The following is a 22,092-nucleotide window of genomic DNA, read 5'->3' as shown; positions in this document are numbered from 1 at the left end:
CCTGGCCTGATAACCATACCAGTCCATTGTAGAATTCTCACGTCTAAAGCTTATTTCACATTCACATCAGCAGTGGGTATGACTATTATGGGTTGGGGACAGGGCGCACACATACACAATTCTGCTACTAGAATTTGTCTAGAAGTTACTGAGAGTCTAATGAGCATGTATTTCCCAAACTAAGTCACATCCATCTCTCTTAAACCTTAGACACATCCATCTAACTTAGAATTTAAAATCTGGAGACCACTAAGTACATATTGTAGCCATTATAATGTGTAGATCCTTTATAAAGGAAGCATTTTAGATGTCAAAAGGATTGTAATTAATTATTAATAATTCCAGTGAGCCTGGTATTATCCTAATACTCACCTATCATTTTGCTCCAAGATTTGGTCTTTCAGTATAGTTCTGGAGTTGATTACACTGACTCGCTTTAAAGCATGAGCTGGAGAGGAAGATGGTGAGTGCTTTTATATACATATAAGCAAACAATGCATAAAATAGAGAGCTATGATGAAAGATTATACCAGTTGGAGAAATTTTTGTGTTCTGGATCCACAGGTATACAGAGAGCCCTTTCATTTTTCCCATTATTTCCCCTTCACCCGAAGTATCTTCTAACATCTTCTAAAACTAAGATTTCATAATGAAAAAGCCTACACAAATTATTTTTTTGGACATTAGAGAGGAGTGCTAACTTGTTTTGGACTTCCACAGAACGGCTAGGTATCTGCCCAAGAGGAACATGACTCTAGTCTTTAAAAGAAAAATGCAATTTAATGAAGCCTTATAGACAATTTGATTATTATGAAGATTACTAATGAAACACAATGGTAAATTCCCCAAATCTCTGTCACATTCTTTCTAATGTCACTAATACTAATAATAGCTTCCTATATGGCAGGCATTTTTCTAAATTATATATATATATATATATATATATATATATATATATAAAATTCTTAATTCTCAAGAGGATTCCTATGAGGAAGATACTATAATTATCCCTTTATTCTAGGGATGAAAAGACTGAGGCATAGAGCAGTTAAGCAGGTCACACAAAACAAGGTCTCACATCTAGAGCTACAAGATTGAGGTTCAAGTTACTACTTGTGAATTTGACGGGAAACATCTCAGAGCTTGGCTGAGTTTTGTGTTTTGTTACAGTATAACACTTAAACTCCTTGGATTTCAGACTTCTCATCTTTAAAAGAAAGGAACTGGACCTGGGAATTTCTACAATCTCTTCTATGAATTCTATGTTTTCTTACTTCTAGAAGTAAACATCTTAATAGCCCTTAATGGAAAAATCTGACTTACATCAACCATCTCTATGAAACATGGTATTCCATGTCTCACAGAATGAAAATTTGATCTGGAGATGTTTCAGCCCCCTCCTGCCTAAGGACCGTTTTCATTTTTATAGTTTATAATAATAATTTTAAAATTTATATATTTGCAATTTATAGAGGTCTTTCACATACATTACATAATTTGAATACCAAATGAGCTTATAAGATAAAGAGAATAGTTAAGCTTATCCATATTTTGCAAAGGAAAAATAAAACTCAGGTAGGATAGGTGACTTGCTGAAACCAGCAGTTATCAAAGAGACAGAGAGGAAGGGAAAGAGACAGAGACAGAGCAAACAAGAGTGAGCTGAGCCACACACCCCTTCCTGTCTCTTCACACCAAGTCAGCGTACTTGTTCCTACACATTTGATATAATGTTTAAGAGTTTGGCTGGCCTCGCATGAAACAGATGTAGTATCAGATTCAAATTCTGCCACTTACAATCTGTCTTAACTTGTGCAAGATACCTAATCTTTGTAAAATCATGACCATGCAGTCTCAGGAGGTTTCGGGGAGGATTAAGTAAAGGTAAAAGTTGTGAATATATTGACTTACTACTCATGACATCCTCCTAGCTATCACCAGGATTATTAGTGTGGGTAAGAAGTAGCCTAGACTAAACCTACAAATATGTAAATTTATCAGTAGTCTTCATATCTTTCTTCATTGATCTTTCTTCTCACCTCTGACTGATTCTCTAATATAAAATCCCCTTAAGGTGAGATTTGTAGATTTTTCAGAGCTGGATGGAGTCTCCAAGATCTGATGTATCCAAACCCAAACTATACTATAAAAACTACTTTTTCTAGGTTATCTGTTATTAACCTTAATAGTGAAGGTGAGGATGGTAGGAAAAGAAGAAAAAGTGGTTAAGTCATAAGTAGTTTTGGAGGCAAGGGAACGATACAAATGTGCATTGTTCAATTCCACATCAGCCACTAGGAAAAAAAAGACTTAGTTCAGTCCTATTTTTCATAAATGGGAAGAACCAGAGGTGTTGAGTCAACTCTCTGAAGACTCACATAGTTATTCAGAGTCAGAACTAGAGCCTGGGGCAGCCTAAAATTGGCCCAGGACTTTTACTCCCACGCTGGTGTCACATAAGTTAACATGAATTTTAAAATGGAAGGATTGTGTACCTTTTGAAAAAATTCTTGAACAGACTCAAGATCAGAGAAGATAAGTTAAAACATAAATGACAGGTCACAGGGTGTTTTAGTACCGGGGATCACACCTCTCAAATGCCACTCCTTGTCTAGGTAATTCTTTTCCCCTAAATCCCAATAAAAATGCTCTCAATGCTCTCAGATATAATGTGAGTTTTCGCTACTACTTCTACAAATAAGAAAAAGAAATGCCCCACAGGGACAGGCCTGCACCTCACATTGGTGGGTACCAGGGCAAGAATATAAATGAAGGCCCACACACCATATTCCTAATTATTTAACAGTAACAGATGGAACCAACCAACGTACCATAAATAAGTTCTATTGCTTATCCCAACAAATACACCTTCCCAACCACCCGAAAGCTGAGGTCCACGTGAGAGTGTTTGAAATCCTAAGAGCTCCTTGGAAACCTAACAGTCCTAGGTGAGCTAGTCCCAGTAAAGGCCCTTGTCCCCTTCTCTCCCACCCCAACCCCATCCTGCTCCATGTCTGTGGACACCTCAGCCCATATGTCCAGGCTTTGTTCACCCTAACCTATCTCCCCAAGAAAGAAAAAATTCCTCAGGCCAAAGAGTGGCAAATGCCAGTAGATTAGCCTGCCTTTGGGAGGAAAGGATTGAGGAGCGAGTTTATGTTATTTGGGCAGAGAATTCTGGAACCCCCAAATACCTGGAATACTCAAAAAGTAGAAGATTGGAAGGAGACCCCTGATGGGCACAATCCTTGGGCTCTTGACTAGAGAGGCAGCTAAGAAAGGCCAGAATAAGGTAGAGTATAGTACTAGGTCATGTTGGTCCAGATCTAAGGGCAGCACTGTAAGAACTTGACACTGGGGGCGCCTGGGTGGCTCAGTCAGTTAAGCATCTGACTCTTGATTTCGGCTCAGGTCAGGATCAGAGAGTTGTTGAGATGGAGCCCCGCGTAGGGCTCTGGGCTCCGGGCTCCGGGCTCAGCACAGAGTCTACTTGTCCCTCTGCTCCTCCCCCGACTCGTGCTCACGTGCACTCTCTCTCTCAAATAAATAAATAAATAAATAAATAAATAAATAAATAAATAAATAGGAACTTGACACTGAATGTAACCTGGTTTGAAACTATTATTTAGTGGGGTGGTTTATATCATCAAAATCTACTTTTGCCTTGCTCTGTGTGGCCCCTAAGGGAATTACACTATACATGACAGACCTTTTACAAATATCTATCTAACATCTAGTATCATCATGTGTAATTTTATGGTGGCCTTTAAAAAGCCTTTACATTTTTTTATTCAGCATCCAAAAAAAATCAAAATCCCAGAAATATCCTTTTTCAAAAATGTATTATATTTTTAGTACAAAAATTATCTCTACTCATCACCTTCCTGAATTTTGATAGAGAAGACACAATATTGAAGTCATTAGGGAAAAAAAAGTTCAATTTGCATTTTTCTAACTCTGGCATATTTCTGACAGTGAGGTAGTAACATCTATTAATGTCAGGCCAACTTCAAGAATAATACTGCTTTCCATTTGTTACCAGAGAGGATTCATGTACATAAGAAGTTATACAGAAATAAAAGAGAAGGCATGATATTTGTTTCCAAAACTGGGGTTTTAAACAAGAGCAAATTCCACAACTTTCAAAAGATACACTGTTTATATCTTATGGTAAATTAAATATTGACCATAAAACTTATGCATTGCCTGCTTTTCGAGCTATATTTTCCAAAGTAATACAACTTATATTTCATGTGGCCTTTAAAATAAATGGCCACATGAAAAATACACTGGCTCATAGCATTCCAAATCATCCCATTAACTCCTGAGGAGACATGCTTCTGGCAGATTCACCTGTTTAACAAACAGCTACTGAGGACCAGTAATGTGCCTAGCATGAAGCTACCTAAGTGCTGGGAATAGAGAAAAATGACAGACCACACTTTCATCCTAGGAGACACTCACAGTCACCTCTTTCCTATACATACAGTAAGCATAAATTATTACTTAGCTTGGCCAAGAAGACAAGAGATCATTTTCAAAATTGTTAGCCATTAAGAGAAGAGAAGGTGCTTCTTTTATTAAGAATGACCATAGCTGGGATGCCTGGGTGGCTTAGTCGGTTGAGCGTCTGCCTTTGGCTCAGGTCATGATCCCAGGGTCCTGGGATCGAGTCCCACATCGGGATCCCTGCTTAGTAGGGAGCCTGCTTCTCCCTCTGCCTGCAGCTCCCCCTGCTCGTGCTCTCTCTCAAATAAATGAATAAAATCTTAAAAAAAAAAAATGACCATAGCCATCTGATGATGCATCAGATATTTCTGAATGCATCTACAAATAGAATATTTGAATTTGAGAAAGGAATAAAGACAAGAAAGACAAAAAATAGTAGTATATAACTAAAGTGTATTAGCTTAGGTCCAAAAAAAGAAACACATCAACAAAATCACTTTGATTTCACAACATTCAAATAATAAATTGCACCGATGCTGTTATAAACTGGTTTCATATTTTTATGACTTTTATAACTATGTACAGTGTAAAGTGATTAGTGGATACAAGTTCATATAGGAAATACTGAGATATAGCTCTATATTTCCTCTGTTATCCTGAAATTATGAAGTAGTCAACTGATTTTATAGTCATTTCCCAGTGGTATTCTGGGAAGTTATAGGACAAGTATCATAGCGGTCTACCTGAGAAAGCATCTATAGATGGAAAAAGAGATGATGCACATTACACTTTCTTTCTTTTTTTTAATTTTATTTATTTATTTGACAGACAGAGAGAGCAAGAGAGCATAAACAGGGGGAGCAGCAGACTCCCTGCTGAGCAGGGAGCCCAATGCAATGTGGGGCTCCATCCCAGGACCCTGGGATCATGACCTGAGCCAAAGGCAGACGCTTAACCATCTGAGCCACCCAGGCGCCCCTACACTTTCAAAGATGGGAAATAACTGACCTCTAGAATATTAAGCTAATACTCAACTTCAAACATCCCTCTGTCTTAATTAGGTAAGGATCAAACCACTTCATTTACATAAACATGTATAATCTTAATTTAAAATGGTAGGAGTATACTAACAAAAATCAGTAAGTAAACTCAACTGTTGTCTCATAAAAGTTAGACAAATATCATTCCCTTTTGTCTTTCCTCAGATTCCTTTTCTGTTTGTTCGTTTCTCCTCCTCAGCATGCAACAATATGTTTAAAATATTTATTACTTACTTGACATGGATTTATGCTCCCTGTTCTTAATTTTAAAGAAAGTAGAATGTTTAGACCCATTATATTCTAGACCTGCAGTAGAGCTTATAAATCAACTAATCTTTTATTTCAGAGATGAACAAACAGATCGTGGGGCATAACATTTTGCTTAAAAAATCATAAATGAGGGTAATTTTTAGCTGCTGTGTCCCAACGTTTGTTTCTTTTCTAGAGAAAGGAAGGTGCCCAGCTCCTGACTTAAGCAGGATGAATGAAGAAAAATGCATTGTAAGAAATCACACAATTAATGGACTTTCGGAATGGCTAGGCACACGGCATTGTAGGCTTATTTTTCATCGTGTCTCACCTTTTTCTCGTTCACTGAAGGCCTGAAGCAAATTTGTGAGGTTTCTGGTTTTTGACAGCAGCTCCTGGTATGTTCCCATGTGTGCAACTCTGCCACTCTCCATGACAACAATCAGATCCATCTGTGGCAGAAGTGCGAGGTTATGTGTCACTAAAATACGAGTCTGAAAAACAGTATTTTATTCCTTGGGTTACAAAAAAAAAAAAAAGGTAAAAATAATCTATTTTAAAGAAAGCTGCAGTTTGGTTTTGTTTTTTTTTTTTACTATTTCAGAGTGTAATCGTTAGTAGGTACCAGTATAAGGCAGCATATATGTATTTCACAATGAATGATTATATGTTGTCAGACAAAAACCAGACAAACAAACAAAGATTGCAAGTGTTTTAACCCTCTGGTTCAGGTAGTCTTCATTCATTAAAAATGAATCAATTTCATAACAAATTTAAAAATTTCATATCTGTCATTCATGCTTACTTTTTAAAGGTCCTATAGCATTACAACAAAGTGATTCCAGTCATAATTCATAGTATTTATTTTTTAAGTCTTTCCATATTATTGTACACATACACATAGGATTGAACCAGAGGTTTTTATCTTGGGCTCATTTTAATAAGTAAAGACATTTATCTATTATTTACTTAGATATATACTTTAACATTTCATGCATGTATTCAATGTTTTCCAGAGTGCCTTATATTAACAAGTCTATAAATGCATATTATGAAGGAATGAGTATGGCCTTGTGGTCAGACAGACTTTTTAAAATCTCTGTTCTTTTTTTTTTTTTAATTAAAATACGTTTGCACACGATGTTACATTAGTTTCAGGGGTACAACATAGTGGTTCAACAATTCTACATGTTATTAAAACCTCTGCTGTTCTTAAGCTAAGCTACCTGTATCAAATCATTTTGAGTCCCAAGTTCCCTCATAGGTAAAACAGGAATAATAATACCTATTCAGAGACTTGCTATAAGAACTAAATTAACTAATTTAGTGTCAGACATGGTATGCACTTGGTAAATATTAATTCCTTTCTTCTTGGCCCTTTCACAAGAGAGCTGAATTGTTACTGCTATGTTAATAATACCATAGTTTTAAGCAATAAATAATCAGTAAAATAATACTTTTTTATGCAAGTGTATGTATGAAAATACCACTTAAAAAAAAATCAAGTAAACTAAAACCAATTCATTCTGACATACAAATCCCCTTAGAGTATGGTATCAGTCTATAAGGTAACAATCACATAAATTATTGTCAGAGTAAACTTGTAAAAAAAAACTTTAAAAAATATTCATTAAAGTTTATCTGTAAAAAGGTCAGTATGATATCCCCTTTTTCATATGAATTATCACTACTTTACTTCAACAAATGAACAAAATGTTGGAATTTTAGGCACAATGCTATACAGATTATCATCTTCCCTTTTCCCCCCAAAAGCATAAGTGACACTATGGCTACCTTGTTTTTCAAAATACCCGAGGACCCAATCACTTTTTCAAAAAGTTGCTTTCCAACATGGACATCAACTGCAGCAAAGGGATCATCCAGGAGGTAGATGTCAGCCCCACTATACACAGCTCTGGCCAGACTTACACGGTGCTTCTGGCCCCCACTTATATTCACACCCTGCAGATGGAGCAGGAGGAAAAAACCAAGACCATAAATGTGTAAATCTCAAAGCACGTATAGTGACATCCAATTTCTCTTCTGCAGCATGGATAGAAAACTCAAGATTAACCCTCAAACCCTTCTTTATTACAAAATCCAAAGGCCTACCCCCACCCCCTATTTCGAAGTGCTACTAACTTGTGAAAATTAACAGATATATCTACTTTTTCTTAACTGCTTGCTCTCAAAAGTAGATACTAACAATTAAGGAGAAAATTTCCAATCCCCTAACTCTGAAAAGTCATGCCTCTGAAATATTAAATAAGACTTTTGGCTGCCAACCATATACCAACACCAGTGATCATTTTTAAATTGACACATAGAAAATTGAGAATAATAGCTAAATTACCAAAGCAGTAATCATCATGTCCTATTTTATTCTGTAAAAAGATTAGTACAAGTCTTGTTGGCAAAAGTACAACTCTAAGAAGCAAGAATAAGGAATATACATCATTCCGTGTGAGAATTAAAGTCGACATGTACAGCCACATATACAGAATTATGGGGCCAGGCCCAATTTACTTTATTTATTTTATATTTAGTGTTTACAGATCTGGCTTAAAAGCCCTCCTTGCAGCACAGAACTTAGCCAGTTACCTCTAATTATAAAATGCCATTGCTTTTTTGCTTTTCTCATCCTCCGCCTACTCAAAAAATACCTCCTTTGTATAACCATATTCTGGGTGCTACGCTAACACTTGGGATTCAGAGATAAATGAAACTGAGCCTCTATCATGAGAAGGTCACAGTTTAGCAGGGGAGACAGGCATGAAAAAAATATATAAAGTAATATGATACGTGTGTGTGTGTGTATGTGTGTGTGTGTGCTTGTGTGTGTGATTATAACAGCCCCCAACTCATGGGTGTGTCATGAGCATTTAATAAGATGAATGTAAAATATTTACAACAAATCCAACACCCAAGTACAGATGCAATCAACCTCACTATCATCACCCAATCACTCCTCTCTCCAGTGCATCCTCTGCCTTGTCATTGCATATCCTGTGATTATGAAATCACCTTGTTTAAACACCTGTGATGCCCACATCTCATCTGCCATCACCCATGAGCAACAGCGAGTTCCTTAGTATAATACTTATGTTCTCGTATTAACTCATCTTTCAATCACTCTCCCAATGCTTCCTGCCAACCAGACTAGCAGAGGCTGGTCACTCTGCTAGGGAGCCCATATCTTCCCTTTTCAATTCAAAAGCTATTCACTCTAGGAAGTCCCCTTTGAAAGGAATCTTCCACCCAGTATTCCAAGTAAACTGATTCCGTCCCCCCATTCCTGTCCTGATGGTGCTCCATTTGCTCATCCCATTGCCAGAAATGGCTATATCCACATCAGTCTCCCTCACAAGACTATGAGTTAAATTCATCCTTGCATTCCCAGCACATAGACTGTCTGATGATTAATATTAATAAAGGACAACTGATAATTTCATTGGCAGAGATTCACTAGACTGAAAATCTCTTGAAGGCAGGGTGATAGCTCTCTTGCTCACCACTGTGTACCCCACAGCAGAATAAAGGCATATAATAATACATTGATAAATATTTGTGGTCAACTGAACAATGCCAAAGGAAAAGATAAAGGAAAGTGAGGAAAATTCTACCTTTGTTATCTTGCTTGTCTCCTAAACAGCTGTAAACAGATTGCCTTTTGGAATATTCAATTACATGTTTATTTTAAAGTATATCATCAGATTGGGAGACACTTACTAATAAAAAGTAAAAGTTATAAACAGCAATAACATTTATGCCTATATTAAATATATACTTCATATTTTGAAAATTTTTCTTCTTTAGATTATTTTTAGTTACATATTATCAACTATTTCATGTTATTAGAGATTGGCTTTATTGGCATAATATTCAATATGTACTAACAAGTTTGAAGAAGTCACATTTCTGCAAAATTTTAGCTATGGGGCCATTTTGCCTACAGACAGTGAAGACACCAGAAAAAAACCAGAGAGGTGGGGAAAAAAATTAAATCTATTTAATAACTTGAGAAAATACATCTGCAAAGTAACAGACTATGAGTGAAGCCAACATAAATCTATGTAAGAGATAAATTTTGCCTCATTCTAGAGTTTTTTTTTAATATGCCCACTTTCTATGATTTTGTTCTCTATTTTATTTATCAATTTATATAAGAGGACTATTAAACAACAGGGGGCCAGGGGTAAAAATGCCTAACAATGCTATGCTCTTTTTTCAGAAATTCGAAGCACTTGGCAAGGATTATTTACTCATCTTCACAGCACACGTGAATCACGGGCAGAGGCTGCTTTTGCATTCATGTTTAATTAATGGAGATTTTAGTCACGGGTCGGAGATAATCTCTCGGGGTTCATGCTTTGGCTCACGCTATCTTGTTTTGTTTTGTTTTAACTCCAAAACACTGGGCAGCGTAATGACTACTCATTAATGCAATGAAAATAAAATAGAACAAAGACTATGGGAAACAAGATCCTCTTAAGCAAGAATGAGCAAACACGGAGAAGACACATTAATGACAGCATCGTCCCTGAGCCTTTTTAGAACCTGGCCTCGGTGCCACCGCTGGAGACTGGTGCTCTGTTGCTACTGTCCTAGGCTTGACTTTGTGCACAAGAGACACAGGGAAAAAAAAAACAACAAAACAAATTATCATTCACTCGTTAGATAGTAAGCCAGCAATGAAAACAAAGTGCTGATGATCCAGTTGGTGGGCTTTCATTCCCCCACGTAGATCCTAACGACAGAATTTCCTGCTGATTTTAAAACTGTTTTCCAAATAGTCAATTACAGATAATTATTTGTCCTTAATATTGCCATCTCCTTCATAGGAATTCTGCAATGATTTTTAAAAATTATAGTTGTGTATGGCTCTCTAGGACCTCAGGAAAAAGACTATAAATATTTTATTAGCACGGCTGAATGGAGTTTTATTCCTGCATATGATAAATTATATTTTCCTTACTCTTTCTCCAATCTCAGTTTGATCTCCATTTGGTAACTGCTCCAAATCAGGAAGGAGGGCACAGGCTTCCAATACTCGCTCATAAAACTGCTTCTGCATGATGGAGCCAAAGAGAATGTTTTCTTGTAAAATGCAATTCTGAATCCAGGCCTGCTGGGCAACATAAGCCACAGAACCCTAAAAAGGGAAGAAATAAAAGACATGCTCTTAACAAGGGAAAAGAAAAAGTTGCATATACTACATTAAAGGAACATATTCAGTCCACAGTTTTGCTTTAACTTTAAACTGAATTTTTAAAAAACTAGGTTATTTCTTAACTGTAACTATAGCCTATTTACATTTTAATTTTATACATGTTTCGTAGAGGCCCCTTCAAAGGAGTTACTTTGTACTTCTTATTTGCTTTCCCTGTAGTTTCTATCAAAGTTATCTGTCTCTGGTGGAGTTTTCTGGAAGCAGAGGCTGATTGTATTAGTCAGCTCCAGTTGCCGTTAACGAGATACCACAGACTGGATTGCTTAGACAACAGAAATTTCTTTTCTCACAATTCTGGAGGCTAGAAGTGTGACAAGTTGTCTGCAAGGTTGATGTCTTCTAAGGCCTATCTCCTTAGCTTGTGGATGACTGCCTTTTCTTGAGTCTTCACATGGCTTTCCCTCTCTGTGTGGGTATGTGTGTCTTAATTTCTTCTTCTCTTAAGAACACCAGTCATATTGGATTAAGGCCCACCCTATCATATCTTAATTACCTCTTTAAAGACTTTATCTCCAAATACAGTCACATTCTTGGGATTAGGACTTTAACATATGAATTTTGGGGGAACACACAGTTTAGTGCATAACAATGAGCCTGGAGTGCAAGTTGTTTATTTGGAATCAATTCTTGTGGAAGGAAAGAAGGTAGGAGGATTGGGTGGATGGAGAAGTCACACCGTGATCCAGATCCAACAAAGCTTTGACCAACCCTCTAGAGAGATATAGAGTATTACCCATCAGAGTTGTTCCGTGTTAGGCTAAATTGGCCTGGCTTTCAGTTGTGAGGCCTCAGCCAGGCCATTGTTAGCAGGCCAACCCTGAAGGAGCTAACTTGCTGTATGTACTCCCAGGGCTGGGAGGCAAGCCCTTGCTAGACCTAGGGTATCTGGGTGGCACATCTGTATCTTCCACACACTCACTACTCCTATGCTTACTTTTTGATGATTTTATGACTCAAAATGATTCCTGAATATATGACAGTTTACTGTATAATAAATCCTTTTAACTAACCCTTCTTTTCTTAGAAAGGACCCACAAAATTTAAACTAGAGACTTACCTTTCGATCTGCCCCATGGACTCTATCCATACACTGATTTTAGAGAATTTATTTTGACTACACAATACAAGACACTTAAAGTACTTTTTGCCCTACTAACCTACGGATATGTGTGTAACTATTAGCCTTTTGATTTCTCCAGGTACTTTATAAATCAAAGATTAACTTTTAATTCTTCTTTGTTGAGCACGTAAGACATGGAGTGGCTTTCGATCCCAAACAATGTAATTCTGATCTGACTTGATCTTGAACACAAAAGTAATTGCTCTTGAATTGCCTTACCCTGAATAACCTTTGACTAAAATAATATTAAATCAATTCTCAAGTGATAGAGATTTTGAACACTTATATACTTAGCAAGATAAGGGGAACAGAGGAAGAACACCGAAAAAAAGACTGAAGAACAGGAACAATGGTGCAAAATATAAAACAGAAACTAAATACTATACTGAGAGCTATAGACTTGATGTGTTGGTGTGACTGGAGCTGAAGAAGAGTTGATCCATTTTCACAAGGTATAAATTCTTCCTTTTAATTTTTAGAATAATTATTATTTCAATTTCATATACAAATGAAAATGTGTTTTTATTTCATTTTATTCTTAATAATGAAACCATAACAGAAGTTTTGCTAACTCAAAAACTGTCTTCCAAATCTCTAAGGTTCCATTAAAGAACACTGGATACTGAAAAGTTTGCATGAATGGTACCTGGTGTGTTCTCTGATATTGAGAACAAGGAGACTGAAGGTTGAATGTTGTGATATGATATGCCTCAAAAAAGTGCTCATAGGAAACCTTGAGGAACAGAAAGATAAAACATAAAAGCACCTTGTAAACACTAAGTGTTAAGTTCGTTATTATTATTATTATTATTATTATTAAATTAGAGATGATAAGAATGACAGTTATAAATTCAGGATTAAAAATGTTTTGAGGAGTTCCTGGGTGGCTCAATCGGTTAAGCGTCTGACTTTTGGTTTCAGCTTGGGTCACGATCTCCTGGTTGTGAGATTGAGCCCCAAGACAGCCTCTGCGCTGGGTGTGGAACCTGCTTAAGATTCTCAAGATTCTCTCTCTCCCTCTCCCTCTGCCTCTCCCCTGCCCTTCTCTCCCTCTCTTAAAAAAAAAAAAAAAAAAGTTTTGGGAAATAATTTATCCCCATATCCTCATATCCTGCCATTGGTCCAGACCAAAGAACTTCCTGAAGGACAAAACTGTCAATTTTATTGATAGATAATATCTTGTCTCTTCCACAACTCTCGCTTAATATAAACAAAGGTTGTCCTCTCTGTCTTGTGATTAGTAACAGCATTGTTATAATTTCTTGCATCACCATGAACGTTTTCTTAATTTCAAACCTTCAAAGGATCAGAAATAATCTTTAAATCTTACCATGAGTACTTCAACAATCATAATAAAGATAACAATAACCATAAAAATTCACAGGGAGCTAGCTGACTCTGTGCCAAGAACCAGGCTAGGTCTTTGCACATTAATGCATTAGATGAAATCCAGAATTGATATTGTTTTTATCTTGATCAATTCCTAAATATTTTTTTAAGATCAAGTAAAAATCTGATAATTTTTCTAACTCTTCAGAGTTTGTTGTTTTTTATACTTTGATTCATTTTTTTATCTGATTTAAACACTTGTCATAATTGATTTTGTATCTCCCTCACTAGACAATAAACAGTAAAAAGAAGGGTATATCATATTCATGCCTGTTTCCCTAGTACTAAGTGCCAGGCACATAGTATGTGTGCAATAATTGCTCGGTACAAATAGCTGAAGACACTAAATAAATGAAAATAAAGTCAATATGAGAATCATATTTTTATTTATTTTATTTTTTTAAGATTTTATTTATTTATTTATTTTTAAGATTTTACTTATTTATTCATGAGAGACAGAGAGAGAGGCAGAGGGAGAAGCAGGCTCCCCGCTGAGCAGGGAGCCCGATGCAGGACTCAATCCCAGGACCCTGGGATCATGACCTGAGCCAAAGGCAGATGCTTAACCATCTGAGCCACCCAGGCGCCCGAGAATCATATTTTTAAAGGATACTCACTGGCCTAAGATAAGTTACAGTCATCTTCAACTATAGACAAATGACTCACTACAATCATTATGAAGAACATAAGGGTACAAAGACAGTATACTTAAGGTTTAAAGTAGTGGTATTCATTAAGTATAATCTTATCAGAAAAAGTCCCAGATACCATAGTTGATCCTAAAATAAATAATAATAATAATACTGAAAGAGAAAAGAAAAAATAAAGGGATAATCATTAGAGGACTGGAATCAGAAAAGACATAAGGATATGAGGAAATACATATTATGAAGAAAAATGAAAGAGTTGGAGTTGATTCTTCCTAGAGAGAAAAACTGTGAAGTAACTGGTCTCACATCCATAGAACTTCTCCATCTTGTCAGAAATGAGAAGGAAGAATTAGGTTAGTATTTTACCTAAGAGTTAGTTAAATCTAAAACTCATTAGTCTAGTGTTTCAAAAAAATAACAGTTGATTAACAACCTGTTGAATTCTTATTCCTATTGACTTTTAAGAATAGAACAAAAGGTTTGGAGTAGTCCTCTCCATAGTCCAAGGGCTGAAACTTAAAAGTATTTAAAAATAATATTATTTAGATGAACCATGAGAGACTATGGACTCTGAGAAACAAACTGAGGGTTCTAGAGGGGAGGGGTGTGGGGGGATGGGTTAGCCTGGTGATGGGTATTAAGGAGGGCACGTTCTGCATGGAGCACTGGGTGTTATGCACAAACAATGAATCATGGAACACTACATCAAAAACTAATGATGTAATGTATGGTGACTAACATAACATAATAAAATAAAAAATAATAATATTATTATTTTTCTGATTTTTTTTTTCTGGGTCAAAGACCCTACCCCTGAGCAACTACAAGACTTCTTGGAAATGTGGCTGTAATTACTTAGGTAACTTTGCAATGAATGATAATTAGAAACCAAATCAAATTAAAATATAAATTGTGTTAGTTTCTCTATAATTGGTTGCAATTCAGTTAATATCATCAAACAATTACCATAATCATTCATAAATGATTCGCTAAAGTATTTGGAGGACAGAATGCTATTACTAATCCATCCATAGCTAATCAATTTTTGTGGAAATTGAAATGTTTGCTACAAACTAGAAATGCCCATTAAATACTTGCATCTTCAATTTGATTTGATAAATTCTTATTGGCGCTAACCATGTGTTGGCCATAGCCTATTACACTAGGAGATGTGGACTGAATGTACTGTTGGCTTTACCTTTCTTTGAACAACTCCTGTAAGTTTCTCCATTTCCCCCAGAATGGCAGAAAGCACAGATGATTTTCCAGATCCAACTTGCCCCACAACAGCCACTAAAGCTCCTTCTGGAATCTTTATGTTCAAGCTGCATGACAAGAAAAGGAGAGAGATGATATAGGGAGTTCTTGTTACATTTTTAATGTTTATTCCCAGATAAGTTAGAGTGCTGAGCATTGTCCTTGAAATTGCTGCTATTCCTATGATATTAAATTATTCTATGAATACCCAACCTTCCAAAATGCAAACAATAAATGCTGCAGAGGAAACAGAGGAAATGAATAGAAAACAAGAGAGTAAAAAAAAAAAAAAAAAAAATCCATAAAAACAGAAGGTATTATGAGAGGTTAAAAAAGAAAAGTCTTGTAAATTTCAGTATATTCATCTTTTCCTTTAAAAATGCTAAGAAATAAAAATATGGAACACTTTAGAATTCAATGCTAAAAAAAAATTTTTGTTTTTCATTTTTCTCAAACCATGACTTACTTTTTTAGTACTGGAATCCCTGTTTTACCCCAAGAGAAGGAAGCATTTGTAAAACCAACGGCATGATCTGAGAAGAAAAATAAATACATTTGAGAGCCAATTATCTTCAGCCCGGAAGTCAAATAAATATTGAGTACAGAGGAAATGCTGACCTCCTATGTAGTTTGTTTCAATATTTTGAGGATGAAGCTCCTCGGTGTTGAGAAAATCTTCCAAACGATTCAATGATATTCTTGTCTATCAAAATAAACACAGATAGAATTTATTTGGGGGTCAAGTAGAACTTCAACTAAAAAGACTTACAGCACGATTAAAAATTTGTGATGCAAACTGAAGATACGGATTAAATATTCAGCAAGCATAGTTTGAATTGTTCTAATGTTTATAAATAATTTCATTCCTAAAAAGAAAGAACGGCTTCAAGAATCAAAGATCAAAACAGATGTCATTTATGCAGGAAGGCATGAGAAAAAGAAACAAAAATTCCTTCTTAACACTCTAGGAAAACCATAATAACTAATTAATAATTATAGAAAGATTAGTTTTTAAAAACAACATCAGAACTGTTGAATGAATTTGGCTTCTGAATATTAAACAATAGCTTTGGCAATAATAACACTGAGTTTCAGTAAAATAGCTACAAAATGCTTAGCTACTATTAGGATAAATAAAATCAATTTTGTTTTCCTGAAACTAACTTACATGAAATTTCTAGTGCATTTTTATTCACTCGACGCTAGAAGACATCTATTGTTAGTGGATAAGATGAAACTGGGCCATGGTTTTGTTTACCAAGTGTATCATATTAGTATGCAGGGTTGCTTCTCTCTTTCCTTCTCTTTCTTTCTTTTGATAATTGCTCTCTGTATTTATTTAGTGAAAGCAGAAGTGTACCACTAGGAGTTGGAGAACACTTTGAGATACCAGACCTTTAGCTAGATTCCAATTTCAAAAGCAAAACAAAACTTATTCTAAGAATGGCATTTTTCTTAAGAGAAGAATGCTATGAAACAACTGTTAAGTCACATCAATAGTACTTCTATGCCCTCTGTTGGTCATTATTAGTAAAATAACAACAACAAAAAAAGGCATGCTATAACAAAAGTGGATTACTTGGTATTTACTATCTAATTCTTTACTGAAATAATATACTATTATTACTATTATAATTTCAATATAATTTAATATCATTATTACTATTATAGTTACTATGAAGTAACTGTAAATTACTATTTATTCAAATAATATAAAAATTTAAAGGCAAAGTTGTTCTTGGTTCCAATAAGCCAAGCTTCACTTTGTTTATGAACCCAGACTTGAGAAAAAGGATTCAGTGGGGGACACCCAGGCAATCCAAACCTGACATTCAAAAAATTTAACAGAAAATCTCAGGGCAGAGGATTCAAGGAACTCACTTCTTCACATTCCCTGTGGTTTTAGCAGGTTTGTACTCCTTATAGTATTCCAAGAATCTCCAGAGACTGGAGATTATGGTGAAGGTAGGCTGAACCAAATACCTCATACATGGTTTGTTGACAGACTGATACTAGCAATGCACTTGTCTCCCTGCTTTATTCACTCAGTGCAGATGAAATGTTGCTGAACCCTGGGAGAACATTCCTTTCCAGTTCCATGGAAAGCACCTCGCTAAAAATTTTTCAATTGAAAACAGAAAATGAGCCTTTTAATGGCATAGCGTCTGACCCCAGCTTTTAAAAAGCTAAATAAAAGAAACTAACACTTAGCAAAGAAAACAAAATCTTATATTAAAATACTTAAAAGTCATTTTGATAGAAGAAAAGCATAGGCAAAGAAGACATGATTCCTTCCATTCTTTAATGTTTTCTATTACTCATTAATTCAGGGAGAGTAATTTTGAAAGCAGTGTAAAACAACCACAGAAAGAGAAATAAATAATGAAGAAAAGAAAGAAAGAAAATGTGCAAAACCATAGACTCCAGTAGATGAATGATTCTTAGTTTAAACATATTTTGGATGTACCTGGACCACAGCTGAGATTACCATTGGTAAATCAAATAAAGGAAGCCTCAAAATATTAAACAAAGACATAGATGTGAACACTTTGGTGGCTGTTAAAATGTTTCCTTCATCCAATAAGAAATAGATGCCAAATGTCGCCAGGGACACCTGAAAAATAGAGACATGTTCCTTCCTTCAATTACTCAGTGCTAATGACAGGAAGAGTTAAGGTTCCAAAAATTAGGGGAAAAAATTTAAAACCTTTTTTATTGTTGTTTACCAAAATTCAGTACTATTCAGTACGATTGCTGAAGAATAGAAAATAAATGTTCAGTTCACTAAGATATACAGATCATACAATTGTGTATCTTAGACCATGGCATCCTTGAGACCATGCGGTCCAGCTCTCTTCTGTAAGACACTGTGTTCTTACTAGAGTTATTACTCCCATTTAAAATGTATGCTAACCGGGATGCCTCAGTGGCTCAGTTGGTTGGGCATCTGCCTTTGGCTCAGGTCATGATCCTGGGGTCCTGGGATCAGGTCCTGCATCAGGCTCCTCGCTCAGCGGGGAGTCTGCTTCTCCCTCTGCCTTCTGCTTGCCCTGCTTGTGCTCTCTCTCACTCTGACAAATAAATTTAAAAAGTAAAATAAAATAAAATATATACTAATTGATCTTTTTTTCAAAATGGTTTATTATGTAAATTTATTTTCCAATGGTATGTGTATACATTCTGATTCATATGTAATGATTATACTTTCTGTGAGTCATAAAATTAACTGAAGAAAGTATGAATAAATTATGGCTCATAACATTTATATTTACTCCTGTAACTTGCATTTAGAAATGGCAGAAAAGTTCATGTATGCATGAGAATGTACTGAGTATCATGTACCTAGGACTTACCTTAAGCAAATGCTTCTTGGACATTTTTACCAAAGAATTCCAAATGTAAATATTGCTTTTATTTTCATAATCCCCACATATTTGTTTAAATAAAAAATAACAATATTTTAAATTACCAATAAAAGAGACATATGGAATTTCTCCTGACTCTATGACCACCAGGAATGGTAACTTTGATTAAAACTGATGCTTCAGGGGCACCTGGCTGGCTCAGTTGTTAAGTGTCTGCCTTCGGGTCAGGTCATGATCCCAGGGTCCTGGGATCGAGCCCCACATTGGACTCCCTGCTCCGCGGGAAGCCCGCTTCTCCCTCTCCCACTCCCCCTTCTTGTGTTCCCTCTTTCGCTATCTCTTTCTGTCAGAAAATAAATAAAATCTTTAAAAAAACCAAAAAAACAAAAAACTGATGCTTCAGTTCTATGTGGTTTCGTTATCCTTTTGCTTTCACTCATTGCTTCATACCTCAAGGCAATTTATACTCTAGTTTAAATAGCATGGCGCTCCTAATGTGTACACGGTAATGATGGAGAATGCCCTCAGTTCCTATCAATTTGCCTCCAAATACTAATTCTATAACTCTGAGGATGTTTCCCAAACTAGAATGGACTTCCATTCCCTATTTGTAAAATGAAAAAAGCAAAGGCCTTATTATTGCAAGAATGAAATAAGGCAATCTCTATAACTTATCTGGCATGCAGGAGAAACACTCAATGAATGTTAAGTCTCTTCCCAACTCTATATGGTGTGTGTTGGGTCTTGCTTAATTAAAAGGGATTAATCACACAAATCAAGACATTCTAGAGCTGAAATGAACCTCTGAAATGCAGGTTATATTGTTTAAGAATAGACTAGCACATGTTTGTTCTGTGAGAAATTTACAAAGAAGTAAAATTTTATTATGTGTAAAAAATACAGCCCAATGAGAATGCACATATTTTCCCCTTCTTTAAAACTTCCATTCCCTAATCTACATAAGTCAATGACTGCATTTCTTGAAAATTTTATTTCAGATATAGATTTCACTTTGGACACTGCAATTCCAAGTAATTTGGAGGTGAATCTGCAAATCAAATTTGAAAATCAAAACAGGAAATATTATATGCACTCACCAAGAATGGAATGCAAGTTAATGTCAGCATAGAAAATACAGCAAGATACCCAGCTGATTTTTGAACTTCCAATTCCTGCTCTCGAATTTCAATAATCTTCTTTTTATAGGAGGGTTCCCATGTATAAAGTTTGAGGATCTGTAAAGGAATCAGACAATAACTATTTGATAATCATAATCATAGAAAAAATAAAAACATGCATACATGCAAATATACACAGCATACCCCCACACACAATTGTGAAAGTTAAAAAAAAATATGGTGAACTCATAAAGTGCTCCTATTTTCAGCTGAGTCAAAATGTTTCCTTGAATTGTGGGCTTTTTTTTTTGCGGGGGGTGGGGTAGGTGGCTGGGAGAGGAAGATCACCATCTCTCTCGAGCCTTATGTCCTTCTTACCCACCAATAGCTTATTCTTGAGTCAGACTTTGGCAACATCCCAGCTCTTGGCATGAACTCCATAGCAGTTTCTGTTTAGCTTAATCTTGGTACTTTTCCTGCTGGTCCAACTCTCACTTCAATCCACTCCCCATTTCTTAATAGCTATGCCCCTCTCCCTGGACTCCCAATTTCTTGGAAACTGATGGCATGGGACTAGAAGCCATTTTCGGAAAGGTGACTGGTGTTTTTGAGATTGTAAATTGGGATATATATATATATATTCACACACATCCTCTTGGTTCGGTTTCTCTGGAGAACCCTAAAAAATCTCCCACTGGTTCTGTGAACTTACACATGACCCGTAATTGCACACTTTGTTTCCTTGTTTGCATAATGAGAATGAGAAATTATTTTCTTGGGGTTCATAAGAATTATATGAGGAAACAGATATAAAGTGATAAGTACAGTGTGTGATCCATAGAAAATGTTCACTAATTGGTAGCTATTATCATTATCAGAGAGAGGCCATGGTGTCTGTTACCCTTACCCCTGGGATGCTGACCCTCCACACCTTTAAACTATGTTATACTTTCAACTTGCCTATACTTGGTCCTCTACCAGTATTCTAGTGTATTCACTGCTGGGACTGCTATTTCAAATTTTAGACTTTGCTCATATCTTTAGGAGATGTTCTTTATTTTATCTATACTGTCCTAGTCCTACTAATAAGTATAAATTTCCTTTTAAGAGTATCAATATTTAAAACCTATAAACATACATCGCTGTCCTTTTTATGAATACAGGGGTTATCAATTAAACCCACTGAGAGGTACAAGATGCATTTGGATCACATTACTTTGGGAGTATATGACCTTATTACATCATCTCAGTTATTCAATAATTTAATCTGAGTTAAATTTCAGAGCTACTTAAGGCTATTCTTAATTTTAGATAAATAAATGAGTATCAGTCTCCTTTCAGGGTATCTTTTATCTAACAATGTCTTTCACTTTAGTAATTTTCAATGTTGTGAAAGTTCTACACAGCACAATACAGCATAATTTTTATTGATTTCTACAGTGAATCAATGTGTACATATAATGGGCATAACCTATGTTTACAGTGATAGATGCACCAGACAGAGGAAATTTCTTATGCAATTATCAATTCCAGAAGGAAATTCCATGTGGGCTTTGTAAATTTTGCCCTTTAGAAAAATCTGATAAAGCATAATCCAGGTTTTGAATTTCTATCTATCATCTATCTAAAAGTTCATGAGGTTGGTTTCACTCTTTTATCATAGAGAAAATATTAATGGCATGGGGTGTAGCTTTCCTATGGAACACATAATTTATAACATACCTTTTGCAGAATCACATTTGTATGATCATTTCTATTCCACATAAAAGAACCGGAATGACATGTCATCATTCCCCCATATAAATCTGCCTTCACACTGAAGATGATGTTAGGGCCATTCTTGCCTACTTCATTCCATCTCTTCTACCCAATCCCTTCAAACGAGTCACATTTTGTGTCTTTGGGGATATTTGTGTTCAGTTGTTGGGTGAGAAACAAAGAGAAAACACCTGCACTTTATTGGTTTTATTTAAATACTCTTTTAGCAAGAAGCATTCCTATACATCTGACATCTGAAATACTCTGCCAAGAATGTTATATACACCTATATAATTACTTTGATATTAAGAATGATAAAAATTCACTTATTGACTAACATGACTATATTCTAAACAGTAAAATTAAAGTCATGTTCCTTGTATATTACCTTAATTCCATGTAAGATTTCATTGAGTAGTTTTATCTGTTTATCTTTGTTCTTCGTTTGGCTTTTCTATTTAAGGGGA

At 35.6% G+C, this 22,092-nt stretch overlaps 1 protein-coding gene across 6 annotated transcripts in view; it reads right to left on the bottom strand.

The window, feature by feature from the left end:
* Positions 1-22,092, bottom strand: part of LOC113918261 (canalicular multispecific organic anion transporter 1-like) — an 88,831-nt gene that overhangs the window by 33,961 nt on the left and 32,778 nt on the right. For 3 of the 6 annotated variants that reach the window (XM_027586564.2, XM_027586568.2, XM_027586569.2), the window contains 11 exons: positions 22,014-22,079; positions 19,847-19,984; positions 17,852-17,998; positions 16,003-16,087; positions 15,851-15,917; positions 15,326-15,452; positions 12,735-12,821; positions 10,714-10,890; positions 7,533-7,700; positions 6,070-6,232; positions 373-448 (listed from right to left, as the gene is read on the bottom strand). In XM_027586564.2, the coding sequence (XP_027442365.2) occupies positions 373-448; positions 6,070-6,232; positions 7,533-7,700; positions 10,714-10,890; positions 12,735-12,821; positions 15,326-15,452; positions 15,851-15,917; positions 16,003-16,087; positions 17,852-17,998; positions 19,847-19,984; positions 22,014-22,079 (1,301 nt within the window). The remainder of the gene's footprint in view (positions 1-372; positions 449-6,069; positions 6,233-7,532; positions 7,701-10,713; positions 10,891-12,734; positions 12,822-15,325; positions 15,453-15,850; positions 15,918-16,002; positions 16,088-17,851; positions 17,999-19,846; positions 19,985-22,013; positions 22,080-22,092) is intronic. The other 3 variants (XM_027586565.2, XM_027586566.2, XM_027586567.2) reach the window with 3 other exon arrangements.

Source organism: Zalophus californianus, chromosome 1 (assembly GCF_009762305.2).
Source record: "Zalophus californianus isolate mZalCal1 chromosome 1, mZalCal1.pri.v2, whole genome shotgun sequence".
Classification (NCBI taxonomy): Eukaryota; Metazoa; Chordata; class Mammalia; order Carnivora; family Otariidae; genus Zalophus; species Zalophus californianus.
Note: the sequence above shows the minus strand (reverse complement) of the source record. Positions and strands in the feature narration are given on the sequence as shown.